Source organism: Sebastes fasciatus, chromosome 2, assembly GCF_043250625.1.
Source record: "Sebastes fasciatus isolate fSebFas1 chromosome 2, fSebFas1.pri, whole genome shotgun sequence".
In the NCBI taxonomy this organism is placed as follows: domain Eukaryota; kingdom Metazoa; phylum Chordata; class Actinopteri; order Perciformes; family Sebastidae; genus Sebastes; species Sebastes fasciatus.
Window position 1 is genome coordinate 40,516,037 of NC_133796.1, and position 18,593 is coordinate 40,534,629.

At 40.1% G+C, this 18,593-nt stretch overlaps 1 protein-coding gene across 4 annotated transcripts in view; it reads right to left on the reverse strand.

The window, feature by feature from the left end:
• cemip (cell migration inducing hyaluronidase 1) overlaps positions 1–18,593 on the reverse strand; it is a 216,654-nt gene that overhangs the window by 92,699 nt on the left and 105,362 nt on the right. For all 4 annotated transcript variants that reach the window (XM_074624536.1, XM_074624543.1, XM_074624549.1 and 1 more), the window contains exons 2-4: positions 16,374–16,545; positions 3,382–3,519; positions 1,009–1,147 (exon numbers count right to left, since the gene is read on the reverse strand). In XM_074624536.1, coding sequence (XP_074480637.1) covers positions 1,009–1,147; positions 3,382–3,519; positions 16,374–16,428 — 332 coding nt within the window. In that variant the 5' untranslated portion in view covers positions 16,429–16,545. The remainder of the gene's footprint in view (positions 1–1,008; positions 1,148–3,381; positions 3,520–16,373; positions 16,546–18,593) is intronic.

Below are 18,593 nucleotides of genomic sequence, written 5' to 3' on the forward strand. Positions count from 1 at the left end.
TGTGGAATGCTGTTTTGAAGCCTTGGCTTCAGGGTTTTGGCTGTTACCATCTTGGCTTTTGGCCGTCGCCATCTTGGCTTTTTGGAACCAGAACTGACACAAAAGGGCGGAGCTAAGTAAAACCGAATGCTGAATAAGACATTTTTTAGGCGACCAAAATGTTACAATTAACTTTCATGAACTGAAAACACACTGTGAAAGAGTGTCCAAAAAATGTCATTCAGATCCATCGCAGGCTTTTGGAGTAATCCTCCAAACGGACAAACAAACAAACAAACCAACGCCGATGAAAACATAACCTCCTTCCTAGGCCTACAGCCTTGACGGAGGTAATGAGAGAGGCATCCGCCATAAAGTCACACGGAACACACATTTGCACATGTTCTATTTGTAACGTTAAAATTATTAGCTTTTTATATTTCCAAATACACCTAAAACCAGGGTTGAACCAAGGTCAGATAACCCTGGTTCAACCCTGGTCATTGGTGTGGAAGGGGTATAAATGGGACCATAATTTACTAAATGAACATCGTGCTGTATTGAAGAAGACTTGAACCTAGCGATTGAGACCATAAACTCATGTTTACAATGTTTACTGAGGTAATAAATCAAGAGAGAAGTAGACTCATTTTCTCATAGACTTCTATACAATCAGACTTCTTTTAGCAACCAGAGGAGTCGCCCCCTGCTGGATATTAGGAAGAATGCAAGTTTAAGGCTCTTCTGCATTGTTTCACTTTTCAGAACCGGAGGTAGGCACCTGGTTTTACAACACAAATGTAATCAATCAAAGTATACTAGATTGATCATATCAGAGAAGGACCACATTGACGAAATACATTTTTAATGACAGGCCAAATATAGATTCAGAACATCAGATAACACATAATTGGTTGATTTGAATATTTAAAGTGACTATGTTAATAAGTTGATTAGCATGACTTCTTGAAAAGAACCTTGCCGCCCTACCCATCGCTGTTTTCATGCTAAACTTTCATTCAACTGTACCTTCCAAACAGGGAGATGGTGAGGTTGCCTTTATAAGGACAGTCCGGGCTTCCGATGTGCAACTCCCCCTTGTTCCCAATCAGAATGTGTTTTGTTCGAAGCAGTATGGCCCGGTTGGTGTCAGCAATCACCAGCTTTCCTAAAGGGGAGAGAGAGAGAGTGTGGAGGGATGGTAGTGATGAAGGCTCCTGGCAGGTCATTCATGCTCCAGTGCCCTCAGACTTCTTCCTACCATTTAAGGCCCTGGGCTGAGGTTGTCCACACAGACAGGCAGACACACACACATGCCAGATGGAGCTGGCATGTGTGCCACCTGCGTTACCAGGTCTGCAGTCTAATGATTCCAGTTCAGTAGTGAAGTGGTGAATGGCTGTTGAACTTCAAACATCATCTCCTGTATGTGCTATACTTTAGGCCCTGCTTTCACCACATTTTTGTCTTGAAAAACGATACTCTTTTTGTGCTTTTGTACAACACATTCGACAAGATTGAATGTATTCATTGACTTTGAAAGATAATTCAGTCGGAGACACTTCTGTCAGGGAATTGATATAGTAAATGGTTCTACGGTTAAATGTAGCAGAAAACACTCTGCTCTGAACTGTAAAATAGTCTGAGCCATTTAGGATTCTGCTGGTAGCGCTAACGCCCCATAATGCATACTGTAACGGTATAGAATCAGAAATAGCTGTAAATATACATAAGCATTAGATCTTAGCAAGTCAACACGATCAAATAATACCAAGCAACATTCCCTTATAAAATCCTTAATTTACCCCCCAAAACACACACGTTTGGTAGCCAGAGATCCCTGAACTGGTCCATTAATTTGAATAATGGAAAATTAAACCTTAATTTCAAAACCAAGATATTGCATTAAATATACCTTAATATAATACAATTGATAAATTGAATCCATAACTTACCCTTAAAACCCATTTAAAATACATTATTAGAGTTTCATTCATTAGTGATTAGTGAAGAGTTCAGTCATATGAGGAGGAGGTTGGGGTGGTGGAAGGTGTTGCAGCAGCGAGGACTGAAGATGTCAGCAGAGTAATAGTGTGAACTGACTGTTACGGCAGCCTGGTTCACTTCAATGAGTAAAGGTTTGGATGTTGAGCTAATGAGCCGGTAAGCCAAACAGATGATGCATCAAGCATGAATAAAGTGGCTGAAGATCAGCTGATGTGAGTGTGACTTCACTGCTCTGCCTTCACTGAATACGCTGTTGTTCAGCAGTTAAAGACACAGTGAAATAATGTATTCTTTAGTTCTATTACTGTGTGCCTATGTTAACTGTTCACATATCTCTATGCTAGACTGTTTTAATATCAAAGTCTCTTTATTTTCTCTTCCTGTAAAATGGCACAGTATTTCTGGTGACTCATCTTGAAACTCTGGGTTATATACACAGGTGTATTTCCATCAAATGTGATTTAGGGTGACTCACCCATCTTAGAAAAGCACACTTGACCGTGAGCTTGTGGGTCGTAGCTAGCATAGCAATATCATACTGTAGAAGGAGGCACAAACTGTTTTTGTGCTTCCACGAGAATGTGGTTGAGGTTTAATTCATTCATTTCTTACTCATCCTCCTCCTCCTGATCTAACAGTGTGGACGAGGTTCTCTCATAGACTGTATATAAGAAGTGGACGTAGTCATGAATAAAATAATAATAAATTTCTCCCTATACAATTTAGCACTTCCGGTTCCCTCATCTGGAAGTCAATGGGTTTTTAGTTAGATGTCTGAAATAAGGTCTGTGGTTAACACCATCTGAAGAGATTTTAAAGTGTTTTTGTTCTACGATAAAAAATACGTCAGTAAATATCCCACTCCTGAATTTTGAAACTTTTACGTGTCCTAAAAAAGGCGTTCTGCTAACAAGTGGCTAAATGAAACTGCTAAACGTCATCACGCCGACTCGTCCGCCTTTACCGCCTCGTTGTGTATACTCGCCTTCATGCGATGTGGTGTAATTCGTTTATAGCTTAATGTTAGCTTTTTATTTCCGCCGATTGCATTCACACTTCAAAAATCATAAAAGTGGTGTTCATTATGTAAACGTGTGTTTGCCACAGAGTCTTTGCCAGAGAATTTTTGCAATAATCCAAAATCCAATGGCAAAATTTCCTGGTTGGCTTACAAAGATACGTCATCCCTGCAGCACTCTATATCAAGCTATTTGTTAAGCCACGCCCATATTTAAGCAACCCAATCACATCTAAAGGATTTGATTTAAATCCCCCCATAACTATACCCACCCTCCACACAAAATATGTCATTTTACATATAAGAAAGAAGCTCTAACTACCATTTTGTTGTGATTTTAAAGAAAGGTGAATAGAAAATGGATTCGTCAAGCATACCTCCGCTGAGAATCTCGATGGAGTGGACCGTAGCTGAAGTTGTGAGGAGGACCTTCCTGCCATAGCCGATTGTAACGCGGTGGTCTTCGCTGTGTCCCGGCATCCATGGCTGCAATCCTGGCTCCTTATCCGGACACACTGCAGGAGATAGAAAATACACAAACTTTTAACTTCTAAATATGCATACAACTCATCAGTGGTGGAACGTAACTAAGTACATACTCAAGTAAAGTACATCAGGCATATATGTAAATATATCAAAAGAATTGATTCCCTATTTTGAATTCAACAATCAGAAAGAAATCCTTAATACAGACCGGGAGAAAGAATAACTGGGTGTGCATGCACCCGGACATTCATATTTATATACACTATACATAGACCAACCTGTCACTGTTTATTGAAAGCAACAGGTTGGTTAATTTTTTTCTAGAGACTGTTGAAAGGCACTGTGGGAAAAGCTTCAAAATCATGTAGAAATAAATAAAATCTGTGAGTGATCATCGTCGATTGATAAGATCAGCATTATTAGTACATCAGGTTTGTCAATGAATTCTCTGCCGATCTGATTTTTTTTCATTCCTTGTCTACTCTGTAACTTTCTCAGCTCCCCTACTATCTAAATGGGGATGAAATAGCACACAAGGTTATTGGATTGCTCACTCAAGAGTAAGAGTGACTGATAAACCCATTTAGTTTGTGTCTGTTATTGTCGGCACAGCACTAAGACACTGTGTGTAACTGTCCAGTCTGCCGATAGAGTTCCAGTCTATTGCTCTCCGGTGTGTGCGGTGGTTACCTCATCTCCCTGCCACCTAATGGATCCGTCAATGGCATTGACTGGCCAGGGACCTGAACTGTCAAGTAGATTTCCCAGAGGGCTAACACAGATTGATAGGTGGTGATGTGCAATCAGCTGGCTCCTGCTGTCTGTGAGCGACGTCTGTTTGGCTCTGGAGGACTCAGAGTGTCTGTTGCCCTGCTATGACTAAGACACTATTCCCCTAATGATTGTATGACCTTATTCTGCACACAGTGAATCTAACAAAGCTGTTATTTCATTATTTTGATTATGTGAAAATACTGTATTGTCTTCTCGTTACATATGTTACTTTAACTTTACTTTACATTCAAGTTTCTGCAAGTTCATTCGCAGTCACTTAACTAGCCTTGTCTTGTTTTTCCTTCTCGTCTACCCTTTTATTTCAATTGACTGCAATTGACTTACTCTTACAGACATAAAATGTAAGCCAAAGGCAAAACCCTACATACAGCATACAGTAAAAACTTCCTCATCAGCAGCTGTTGAAACACATTTGTGAGTGAGCGTCTGAAGCTGGCCCTTGGAGATCTGTGGCTGCCAGTTGCTGGAGCGTTTGACAGCTGTGAGAAAAACTGCTGAACCTGCTCCTTTGCTTTGCTTGAAATTCTTGTCTTAATCCGACAACACAACTGAACTGTGCCTGACCTTCATCAGAAAACCATCAACACAGGTGAGTCAGGGAGAGTTATACCGCACAAATATATCAGAAGAAATAAAGACTTCAAAGCATTACACATGGTTTCTTCACAACTTCAATGACGGCTGAAGAAACAAACACAAGACTTTCAACCAGGAGACCGCTGTTCGTGGCCCGTGTGAAATTAAAAGTAACGTTGACTTATTTTGTCACGTCAGTCTTTAGTTACGTGACTCGTCGGCATCGTCAGTCCAATGAGTCATGTGAGTCGTAAGTATCGTCAGTTGCGTGTGTTGTGGAATTTCTTTCACAGGTTAACTCATTCAGCAGGAAGGAAGAGGCCCATGAGCCGTTGATGTTTTACGCAGAAGGTTTTATTGAAACTTGATCAAGGAAAATTGTCAGGTCTCCACCAGTGAGGTGCTCCGCGTCTCTGTGACTTTGGTTGCCCCAGCAACATGCTCCTTTCACTAACCACAGCTGCACAGATAAGCCATCTCACCCTCAGACAGTAATGCAACCCAATGATGTCAGCACGAGGGACACGCTGACCCCCGACCCAGCCGAGAGAGGAATAGACGGAAAATTCCATCACAACATGAGTCGCTAGTCAGTGAAGTTAACGTCAACAACGACCGTTTCCTAACCCTACCTAAGTGGTTGTGTTGCCTAAACCTAACTTCATGTATGTAAGCAGCATATATTGAGGTATTAAGCGAGTTTAGGGAGTGAGAATGTGTTGTCGTGGTAGACCAGTCCGAAAACACCAATGCTCACAGTATAGCTCCTTATTCAACCATCTGGCTATACACTCAACAACAAGCAGCATTCTGTGGCTTCATATTGTTTGAGGAGCCAAAAAAAAGAAAAGTAGAAATATTAGAAATCATCAACAATGGTTCCAGTAAGAGAAATTAAATATTAACAAATCAAAATACTCAACTCTAATGAGCTGATCTGGATGCTGAATCCTAAAGAATGTACATCATTAGGACAGCACTCCGGTTAAATTAGTAATTAAAAATGTTTAAATGAATTCTTTCATCAGAGTTAATAAGAGGATTAAGAGACAGTTTGAGTGGTCATAAAGTTGCAAAAACCAAGCCTCCAAATAATTAGTTTTCCAGAGTTGCCCATGAGGGGAAGATGGAATCAAAGGCAATTCCAATCACGGATGCTAACGCAGTCCAGGCTGAAGATGTCAAAACACCACTGTGTAACTTTTTCTGTGTAAAAGGGCTGGGACTGTAGCCTATATATCAAACTGCTGAAAGTTTGGACTGAAGGACTAAAGGTAAAAAGCTATTGCTTTTATTCCAACTCATACATTAAATAAAACTACGTAGTTAGGTTTAGGAATAGATCAACTTGGTTAGGCTTAGGCAACAAACTACCTAGTTAGCTTTAGGTAAAGATCGACTTGGTTAGGCTTAGGCAACAAACTATTTTGTTAGGTTTAGGAATAGATCAACGTGGTTAGGCTAAGGCAATAAAACTACTTAGTTAGGTTTAGGAATAGATCAACTTGGTTAGGCTAAGGCAAGAAAACTACTTAGTTAGCTTTAGGTAAAGATCGACTTGGTTAGGCTAAGGCAAGAAAACTACTTAGTTAGGTTTAGGAATAGATCAACTTGGTTAGGCTTACACAACAAACTACTTAGTTAGCTTTAAGAAAAGATCAACTTGGCTAGGCTTAGGCAACTACTTATTAGGTTTAGGAAAAGATGGTGGTTTGGGTTAAAATAAGTGCTGTAATTTAAGTACAGAAGTTACGTGACAACGACGTGGCTGCAAGACCTTTTTCTTTGTGGCTTATTATTATCATCCGACAAATAATTTGCTATTTCAGTGATAAACTGGTGGTGGGTTTGTATTTACACTTAACTGTGCTGGCATTACAGATCAACCTGTGATCAGATTACCTGGTTGTCGCAGTAACGGGAGACTTTGAGGACAACAAGATGAAGCTATGCCGTCTCCCTGAAAGCTTTTTGTCTTCGCTAATCAAAGTCATGCATTCTTGGTCAACTTCAGTGCAATTCACTGCAGCATTGATTTCTTAAAAAGAAAACAAATAGAATGAAAAAGAAGGCTGTGCTGCATCGAGGCAGTTCTGACAGCACTTAAAGAAGGGAATTGGAAGTCTGAACGCTGCTATACACTGTGTGAAATGGAGAGGAAATGAACTGATGGCACGGCTTGTCTAAACAAAACAAATCCATCTTAACAACACATTTGCTAATGAGCTGAAGCTGCTTAGCGCTTGTATTTTTCACACATTTTGCACATTTCCATTTCCATATTTCCTACTTAATGTGTCTGACTATGAGGCTTGTCTCTATATCCACTATAAATCATCCTCATTTGCTTTTTTGGATTTTTCTTTGATGCATTCTTTTACTGTTTGCTTTTTAACGTCCCAAAAATGACAGGGAATCTTAAACTTCCATTTAATGAAATTGCAAAGCAAATCAGTGTCCCCCCATTTCTGTACCTTTCTGAAACTGACGGTGTGGATGTTCTGAACAACTAAACAGTTTCCATTTCTAATGTGGTCAGACAACAGGTCGTAGAACCTTCCAGAGATCAGCTGCCAATCAAAATCGGGCCACTTTTGCATTATTTTATTTGTCTGCTGAAGAAGTGCATGTTCAGACATATACTGAAGCCCTAAACGGACATGATGCAAACATGTTTTTAATGCCATTATCTCCAGATCACAAGTAAATCATCTCGAGTTAACAAAGCTTGTCTTCTCGAGATAATGGCGTTAAAAACATGTTTGCATCATGCCCGCTCAGTACAATGACGTATTAGGGCCATTGTAGGTAAAAAAATATATATATATGCAGCCGGAGTAGGGGATTAATATATTGCGAGAAAAAAAGCAGGATTCTTGAGATTAAGATTGAAAATTTACGCGAAAAAAACAAGGAAAAATAGTGGAGGCAAAACCATGGTAACGCCAGCCAACATCTGAATTCCGTTAGATACATATACACGTTTTCTTTCATGTTCTTTGTGTTCTTTTATGAACATAAGTAAATACTAATATTGTAGAAGTTACAGGAAAGATGAGCAACTTTTATCTTTGACTACGTGAAGGCGTGTCTTTTATTTCAGCAAAGCTAACACTAAAAAACGTTTTTCCAATTTTTTTTTTCGTAATCTTACGACTTTATAATCTCAGAATTTTTTCTTGTAAATTTGGCACTCCAAGGTAAGAGAATATTCAAGTTTTTTTCGTGTATATTTACATTGATCTCAGAAAGTTTTTTTCTCTGAATATTACCCCCCTCCACTGGTTCCAAAATTATTATTTTTTTTACCTAAATTGGCCCTAATACGCCGTCATAGTTTAGGGCTTCCGTACAGACTACATGTACATGATATCAGCCCAATAATGGTCCAATGTCAGGTATGACAATTTGTGATGTTATCGTGTGGAGCATCATAGCGGAAGAAAAACAATTCTGTGTGTTGAAAGAAAGAAAAAAAAAATTACAACATCAAAATTCTTTGATGTGCTCCATGATACATGATCATGGAAGTCTGTCTCCCATTCATCCTGCAGGTCATGAACCTAACTGCAACCGTGGTCAGGGTTCTACCATGTTGTCTAACTCAAGTCATGGCCGGAATTCGTGTCACTACAATCATCTGAACTGACATAGTGCAATCTTGAAAGACATTAATGGGATGTAGTCTAATTTTGGCATTAGGTGGTGCTATTTTCTTCTTTACTCCCCAGTTGTTCTGCTACTAAAGGTGCTAAATTCGACATGCAGAGCATATGAGGATTGCCTCCCCACGGGTCTCAACATGGTGACAGCTGAGCCGGCGTCTAGCAGCCAACGGCGCTAATAGCGCTAACAGTGCAAATAACGACAACAGAGCTAACCGCGCTTACCTGAAGGGGGAACCGGAAGGGGGCGCTACGCTTCCGCGACGACACCATGGGTCGGGACGGCGTTATCAACAGAAATATGAAACATCACATTCTGCGCAACAGGTGACTTCACCAAAGGAAAGAACTACGAGACCCTGGGTGTTGCTGTCAGATGAAAACTTCTTATCTTATCTTATAATGTCAGATTTTCAGGAACGAACAAAAACAAGCTCGTATTAAGTTTAGTGACAATGCAGAATTTAAATAACCCAATGAAGATTTAATGAGCAGAAAAGATGAGGCAATTTCCTAAACCCATAAAAGGAGAACGTAATCCAATTTATCTGAAGAGGTAAAAGTCACTGTTGTTTTATATCAGTTGGCCAGAGAGGAACAAAATAACCGTTAATTCATACGAAAATGTCTCATATTATTACTTCCACTTATGCCGCTACCTGATGTCACTGCTTTCCTCTGTGTTTTGAGCTTCTCATTGAGATGCAGTCCCCTAAACCTCCAATACAAAGCCAAGCTGTCTCAGATTGAGGTGCTCTTGTGGTTGCGATTAAAAAGATTTGCTTACGGCTCAGAGAGCCTCTGTTTGCAGTCACAATAAAGCCGCAGTTAAAAAATAACAGTGAGAGAGAATTAAGAGATATGTGTAAGTTAATACTTTTTTCTAATACCTTGAGCACTATTCCACAAACAAACAATTGTGGTTTGTATTCATTCAGTCAAACATTAGAGCAGTAGTCATTGCAGACAATCCTGGCAGAGATCAGTGTTGGATGAAAAACAGCCAAAATGTAGCCACTGAATTTAGAAATTTAAAGGTCCCATATCGTGCTCATTTTCAGGTTCATACTTGTTTTTTGTGTTTCTACTAGAACATGTTAACATACTGTAATGTTCAAAAAAAACTTTTATTTCCTCATACTGTCAGTCTGAATAGGCCTGTATTTACCCTCTGACTGAAACGCTCCGTTTTAGTGCATTTTGACGGAATTGCAACAGAATTGCATTGCTAGGCAACAGCTTGGGTCCATGTGTACTCCCGGTCAGCTGATGACATTCACATACACTGCAACCAGGAATAAACTGGGACACACTTATAATGTTTACGTTTAAAACTGTGTAAAGGGACTAAATATTGTATATTTGTGACATCACAAATGGACAGAAATCCTGACAGCTTGTTTCAAATGCAGAGTTTCTGAATACGGGCTGTGTGTATTTCCCTGTGGATTGAGCGTTTCGATACTTTCACAGTATTTATATAGGGCTTAAGCCTGTTTTATAATAAAAACATGAAAATCTCACTTTTTTATAATATGGGACCTTTAAAGGATAATTTTATCCAAATTGCACACCAGAATAACACATTCTATTTCTCTCTTTCTCATGTCATGTAAGTAGTGGGTTTCATTTGTCCACTTTTTGTGACTCTGTAAGCCCTGTCTCCTAGAAATTGCATTATATGTTACATTATATAATACGTTTTGGAGAAAAGGTATATGCTGCCTGTGTTGTCGTGTCAAGTTGTTGTCGCTAAATTATGAGCAGGCTGTGATAAATCCCCGTAAAATCCGATGTGACTATAGAGTAGGTAGACACTTTTATTTTGGACGGTACAGCTGGAGTACATGGTTGTCTCTAGACAGTTGATGATGTGAAAGGCAAACACAGGACTTTCACCCAGAAGACCGCTGTTTATTAGGGCTTCACCTATCACCCCGATTCGATGCTATCATGATACTTGGGTGCCGATTCTACAAGTAGCGCGATTGGATTTATTTATATATATTATTTCGATTTTTGTTAACTTTTTTTTAACACTAGACCATGGGAAAAAGTTGAATCATACAATTCTAGGGACTTTGGAAAATATCTAAATGAATACAGTAAGAATGTTTGTTTTACAGCATGTATGTAGTCAGAGATGTCCTGAAGTCAAATATATCAGTCATTGTGAGGCATTATTTTTTTTTATTTTTTTTTAAGACATTTTCCTCACAAATTAGTGGTATATTCTTTTTAATTTATAAGGGACATGTAATGTTTTATACTTCTGGTGAATATAATCCAATCACTCTTATTTCCATATATGTATTTTGTATATACAGTTCCTATTGTTAACACCTTATTTTGAAAAGTGGACGTAGTCCCACGTGTCTACTTCCTCTAATTTCTCCAAGGTGGTCTCTAGCTCTCCCGTCAGCTCCGTTCTCTTTATACATCCATGGTCAGCTCCATCGGGGCCGTTTGAATGCAGAGAACATAAATGTCAGTATATGGGTGCTCTACAGTTGTAGCGTCGGCCCATTTGACCACGGAGATGAGAGCGACTGCCGGCTCGACCGCACGTTACCGCCATACGATACCGTTTCCTGTCCGTGACAGAGTTAGCATGCAGCTTTAGCCGTGATGTCTAGCTCTGCTTTTCCTGCAATGTGTGAAACCCAAAGTGTTTCCATTCTTTACTGGATGTGTAGTGTTTACCATTTAACATGTGTGGATGCAGGTCGTATCCACGCTGACCCTCCAACGTTTTCTTCTTTTTTGTTTCGGCTCGCGGCTGCCGGCTTGTTTGTTTTGTTTGAAGGATACGGAACGGATATGGCATCACCTTACTCAGACTACAACAATAAAAGCGGTAACGTCCTTCTACCTCCACATAGACTCAAATGAAGGAAATATATCGATTCTGGCATTAAAAAATGTATTTCAAAATCGTAAAAAAAATCGCGATACATAGGTGAATCAATTTTTGTTTCCCACCCTTACTGTTTATGAAACTAAACCTCAACGTTAACTTTTTGTCACGTCATTAGTCATGTGACTCATTCCAATCATTAGTCTTGTGAGTCGGTCAAGTTAACATCAACCACAATCTTTTCCTAATTTGATGAGTTGGCAGTGAGAATGTGTTATCCCCAGGACTGGTCCTGCAGCAACATCAGCCACATCTGTCAAAGCTGAGCCTCAACTTTGCTTCTTCTTCTTCTTTCCGTTTCATGGAAAGATTTCATTAGAGGTTGCATACTGTCATCTAATTACAGAGGCAAATGCACGTGTTGAGGGGGACGTGTATGAATTAAGGTTAGGGAAAGACTGTGGTTTTAAATGTTAATAAAGTAAACACATTGTGTCTGTGCTTCAGATCGCTGTTTAACTATCACATTCTTTCCCTAACTTTAACCAAGTGCTTTAAGTTTCCTAAACGATGTTAATGACGCTCTAGCTGCCATGATATTGAAGGAAAATAAATCAAATACATTGTCAGTGAACATAATGCGGGCGGCATTATTTTTTTAATCTCAATGCTGTGAGCAACACAAACTAAATTCCTTTCACCTCCATTGCAATGAGGTAAGAAAGAAAATAATGAAAATAATGAATATTATACTTTTTTTGTTTTGACACTTTCTGCATCTTCCCATTGCACTTTACAGTATTCCATCTCAAAACTTCTGGAAAAGGCTTGTTTCACTCAATTTTATATTAATTTTGGGCAAACCAACCCCTTTAAAGTGGCAGTAGGCAGTACATTTTTGTCATCATTGGGCAAAAATTCCATAATAACCTTTCAGCATATTGTAATTCAAGTGTTCTGAGAGAGAACTAGACTTCTGCTCCTCCTCATGGCTCTGTTTTCAGGCTTTAGAAAGCCTAGCCCGTGACGGTAGACTTCGACCAATCACGGGCCATTTCAGAGAGAGAGAGCGTTCCTATTGGCTGTGCTCTGGTCATGTGACCGAAACTTGGCGTTCCTTCAACCCATCTCAACCTGATCTCAACATGGTTGTCACAAACGTTCTCATTTTACAGCTAAACCGTGAACTACAAGATGATTCTGAAAACATCTGAGGCGAGAAATAGGCATTACAGTAACAGAATATTGATTCATATTTGATCAGCGCTGACTAGTTTGACCATTTAGTCGGAGTTCACGAGTGATTGACAGCCGGCTCTCATAGACAGCAGATGGACAGCGGACTCAGATCAGCTCTTACTGCTTGCTTTCCTCCAGTCTGAGAAATCTTGCAGATGCCGTTAGGAGCACCGGAGGACACAGAGGCACATGATTTTTTTCAAGTTACCTGTTTCACGTACTACTGTCACGATATAGCTGTTTTATAGCAATAACTTTTTTTAATCATATTTGCTCCAATCTCACCTACTTCCGCTTTAATTGCAATTCCACATCCATTAGCAGCAGAATATCCTACACGTATGGGCATACCTTAGGTACAGTCAGTCTGAAGGCTACAGGGCTTTGGCAGTAGCATCTCGTTGTGCTGTGGCTCAGGGACTAATCCATCATTGTTCTCGACAGCTGCTGTAGTTTACATACGGAGCAGGCGCTACATTTGGGTACACTCCACTGCAGATCTTTTGACTAAAATAATGAACAGTGATGAGTTTAACACAATGTAACAAGGCAGGATAAAGTGATAAAGGCAACAGAGAGCTGACTGGAGAGCAGAAAGAAGTGCAGTAGTCAGCTAGTGGTAGTGCTTATCTTAATGGTGTCAGGCTACACACAGCCCCATTAAAGGATAGCACTGGCATTGTTCTGTCTTTTTATTGTTATCAATGGATCCTATTAAAGACCAAACCCAACAATGAATGGAAGCTACAAAGTATTGTCTGTGTATACCTGTATTTACCCTCTGTCTGAAACACTCCGTTTTAGTGCATTTCAATGGAAATGCAATGGAATTGCAACAGAATTGCGTTGCTGGGCAACAGTTTGGGTCCATGTTTACTTCCTGTCAGCTGATGATATTCACATACACTGCAACAGGATATAAACTGGGACACATTTATAATGTTTATGTTTAAAACCGTGAAGCGGTCTAAATATTGTATATTTGTGACATCACAAATGAACAGAAATTTAAAAAAGGCTTGTTTCAAACGCACAATTTCTGAATACGGGCTGTGTGTATTTCTCTGTATATTGAGCGTTTTGATAGTTTAACAGTATTTATAAAGCACTTAAACCCGTTTTATAATATAAAAGACCTGATAATCTCATTTTTTACAATCTGGGACCTTTAAAGTCCAATTGAAATTAAACTGCAGTTTCTTTTTGTGCTACAACATACAGAACTGCTCTGTACATTAACGTGTGGTGATATTCTCTACTTTTCATGAAACCCAACAATGAAATGATCCTACTATGTATCACATCAGTGAGCCACACTGTTGCATTTTGAGTAGCATTTGCTAAAAAAAGACTCCAATGTCTAGCTGTTTTAGGAAATTAATGATTGAACATTTTTGAAAATGTAAGTATGAATTTGTGGGGCTCAGGTTCTATCTGGTCAACGTCACCTTGAAGCTGCTTCACATCCTCCCGCATCCATTTACTTCTATACAGTATGTTCACATTCTATGTACAATTTTTGGTCATATGGATTGTCCATAGTGTAATTTTAATATGTTGTTTATTCTGTACACATTACATCTATTGCATGTCTGTCCGTCCTGGGAGAGGGATCCCTCTTCTTGAGGTTTCTTCCATTTCTTTCCTGTAAAAGTTTTTTTTGAGGGGAGTATTTCATGATTTGAATCGAGGGCCTAAGGACAGTGGGTGTCAGATGCCGTTTAGATTGTAAAGTCCCTTTAGTCAAATGTGTGATTTGTGATATTGGCCTATATGAATCAAATTGACTTGACCTGGGGGCAGTGCAACCAGCTGTACACATGACACTGACATGATCTTAGGCAGTCGGTTTGGCAAACGTGTCAGTTGTCTATTTACACAGACAAAGAGCAACATTAGTATTCAGTCACTGGCCCTGTTCAGACCTGGTATTAGCATGCGTCCTCAGTGATACGATCACAAGGGGACAGCTCTAAGTACAGGTGTGCATTGAGGACGCATTGAGATCTGATCTTTCAGACCACATTCAGAGGTGGTCTGGGCCACATATGACCACATTCTTTTAGCAGTGTGTAGTGAATGTGTCCTGGGCCACATTAAGGACCGCCTACTCATCTGATGTCCAGCTGTGATCCACGGGATCACCGCGCTCCTCAGGTGAATAAACAGGCAGACACGGGCGCTTGTCACCTTTGGAAATGGCCTCTGTGATCTACTGTATCCTGTCGGTACAACTGTATTGTATTGAAATATAGCTTATTTATAGGCTACATATCTACAGACTATCAGACTGGGCCTATAGCCTACAGCATCCACTTAAAATTCTCACTCTTACTTACAGAGCACTGCACGGTCAGACTCCTACATATGTGGCCGAACTACTTCGCCCTTACACATCAGCTCGACCTCTTAGGTCAAACATGAAAAACGTCTGTCCCACACACTCGCCTTTAGACCCGTGGCGATCGTACTTTCGAGGCCGTAGCACTTAAACTCTGGAATGCTCTGGCCGCACCTTTACGGTCTGATGACTCTGTGGACTCTTTTAAAGGTCAGTTAAAGACTCACCTGTCTAGACAGGTGTTTGGGTAACCTGGATGCACCAGGCCTGCACTTAATGTAGTTATTATATACTTTTCTCTATGCATTGTGTTTTATTTAATCATTTCTTAATAACGTGGCTCCTGTGGTAACCACATCTTTATACAAGCTCTTTCTTGTATGTTTGCATAATGATCTTGTTAAGATCATCACTCTGTGAGGTATGTCTGTGAAAAGCGCTATATAAATATATTTTACTTACTTACTTACTTACTAACTAACTATGTCTGTCTGCTGCTTGGTGCTAGGTAGGTAGTGCACGGTGGGTTTGTCAGAGCTTTAGCTGCCTGCTGCAACTCCAAGTTACACTGATGAGAGCAGTGAAATTGAACCAAACACACACACACACACACACACACACACACACACAAACAAACAAACACATACGCACACACACACACACACACACACACACACACACACACACACACACACACACACACACATTGTTTAAAAAGACCTTTACAAATCACTGTGACATGTTTTTGACTCCAGAAAGGATCAGAGTTTGTGATTTCAGTTGGGCTTTAAAAACACATAAAAGATCTGTGCTGTTGCGATGATAGGTGACACTCCAGTGTAGTTGAAATGTATTTCAATCTCTGTAATAGTTACGTGTCAGGCAGATGTCACTGAGCATGCTCAGAAACATGCTAAGAAGAATAAACCACATTGACCATGTTCATTATAATGACAAGAACAAACTGATTTTAAAAAAAGACATGAAATACATAGATTATGTTTGAAAGTGACACCATTGCTTTCAGTGCCATTTGTTTGAAAACATTAGATTTGTATTTCTTCAAGACTCCCACATGAATATTTCAGTTACTCAGTTTGCCCCAATTTACCCTCCCTTTTATTCAAAAAGCAGAATTTTCAGTCACGTCTCGTTTTAATGCATTCTTTTCACTTCATTTGAAGGCCAACATCATGAAATATGGATGTTTAGCTAAGATTTTTTCTCTTGCTTTCTATCTCATTTTTACACCCATTTCTCTCTCTCTCTCTGAGTAATGTGAGTCAGTTTGATATCACAGTGTTTTATAGGGTGATAGAATTGTATTTCATTTAAAAGTGTCTTCAGCCCATTGTTTTTGAGAAAATAAAAGAGAAGTAAAAAGAGGAAAGAAACGTGTCCTTGACTCACCTGCTTGGATGCTGGGGAACAGCAGAGCTGCCAGAAACACGGCCCATGTCTTCATCTCTCTCAGCCCGCCGCTGACCAACTTCACAACTGCAGGCCTTCAAAGGTTGCTTCAGACTTCCCAGCGGGCGTCACGTCAGAGGGGGGTTTCACAGTTGGGGACCACCAAAGGCACCTAGAACATCAGATTGAAATGCAGAAGACTCAGCAAGACGTGTACAAATAGGTGACTCCCTGGTGAAGAAGCACAGCCGGAGGTCTGTCACAGTTCTGGACAGTGTTGTCGCACAGAGGAGGAGTTGGCTTTAGCTTTATGTTCAGAGAGGTTATGACGTCATGATTTAGGGAGGCAGCAGAGACACTTTGAACTACTGTTTTTCCAGTCCGGTCTCACTCGGTCAAATTTCGACGCTTTGTCACACCCCTCGTTGCCTGATACCGACGCACAAGACACCCTTTAGCGTCTTGTATGAGACGCATCAGGCTTTCAGTTAACTCCAATGTAAACCCATCCGTGTCGTTAGTAGACGCCAAGATCTGGGCCACACAAGGTCACACAGGTTCCGCAGCGGCGGCTGCGGAACCTGTTGTTTTTTATTTTGGCGTCCGTGTTAACAGGTTACAGCAGTGCGGATCAGCTGCGTCTCTTCTATAGATTCGAGGTCTCGCCTATTTTTACCACGAGCAACAACAGACAGTGAAAGTGATCGTTTGATAATATATTGACATCATAACACTAACATTACTACAGTTTCATTGTCTGTATCTGTAGAGTATGTCACGGACATGAAAAAACAAAAGATTTATTTTTAAATCAACACTTCCTGCTTCCGTTTCAAAATAGAAGTGCTCTAGCGTTTTTTCTGTGGACAGAATTCCTTCATTTGTTAACACAAATTCTGAAATATTTGCAAGACAGTGTTGTAGAACATGCAGTGACTTGCAGGAGCTCCATGAATGAATAAAGTACGGGGTTTTAATTGTGGATCATTACTATCATTTACAAATTACCACACGGTTCTTAACCTTTTTCTGTCTAAAATAAATATTAATGAATATTTATTAACTCTATGTAGAAAGAAAGAGCTGGCAGCAGCACCGGAAATGCTGCCAGTGTGGATGCCACACGCGTGAAATACGCAGTAGTTCAGCGAGGCAGCAGTTCAGCGAGGCAGCCGCCATGCGCTGCTCACACGGGCAGTCTGGCCCAAGCGGATAGAGTAAGTGCTCCGGAAGTTCATTCACTCCGTACACATAGGGAGGCGGTCGGGCTGGATGGATGACACACAGTAAAGTGGTATCGGTGCCGTTGTATCGGAGCCGTTTTGCGAGTATGAGTACATGTACAGTAACATCAGACCATACTCATTTTAGATGTGTACCTATACACTAATGTGTGGAAAGATATTACACTTTCACATTTAGCTTGCAACATTGTACAAAAGTATTTCCTTTCTAAAGTAATTTCATATATTTTTCTCACAATTTTAGCAAACAATGCAACAGTTGAGTCTCAGTGTGAGCTGCAGTAAGATAACAGGATGAAGTTGGAAATGGTTTTGCTTTCTAGTCTCGGTGTTGACTTCTTGTCTTGGACTCAATGCTCGACACTGAGTGGTGTTGACCACGGCCCTTCAGTCAAGCACGAGTCTCTGATAAGGATGAAGCTTTTATCACAACATCATCACCATGTGCTAATTTGCACACACTTTTACACGCTACGCTGAGCATGGGAAAATACTGTGATCTTCAGACATTTTTGGACGGATAAACAAATGTATGTGCATCTGCAATTTACCAATTACACCGCAGTCATATTGTTCTCCACTGTTTCAAAAGGGGCACTAACCCTATCCTGAACTGTGAATAGCCAAATTTGGAAACACACTCACGAGTCTGGAAGGTCTCGCTGCCAAGTTGGCAGCAGGTTGTTCCTGACCGCAGCTACATAAAAAAAAGTCTGTAAAACATGCCATGACATTTAGCATTTTTAATTACTCATTTAACAGCTGAAGAATGTTTACTGCAGATTAATTCACGGAAAGGAACAGTATAGTTGTGCCTCATGAAGATTCTCCTATACCACTGCATGACCTCCAGAAAATTGGCTGAATTGCTGTAAACTGTTCAGCATCCTCATGCTGGCTTTGATTTGATTTAATTAGCTCACGCTGCCATGAGCTCAGTAAGAGGCCACGGGCATAAAAGGAGCGCTATAATAAT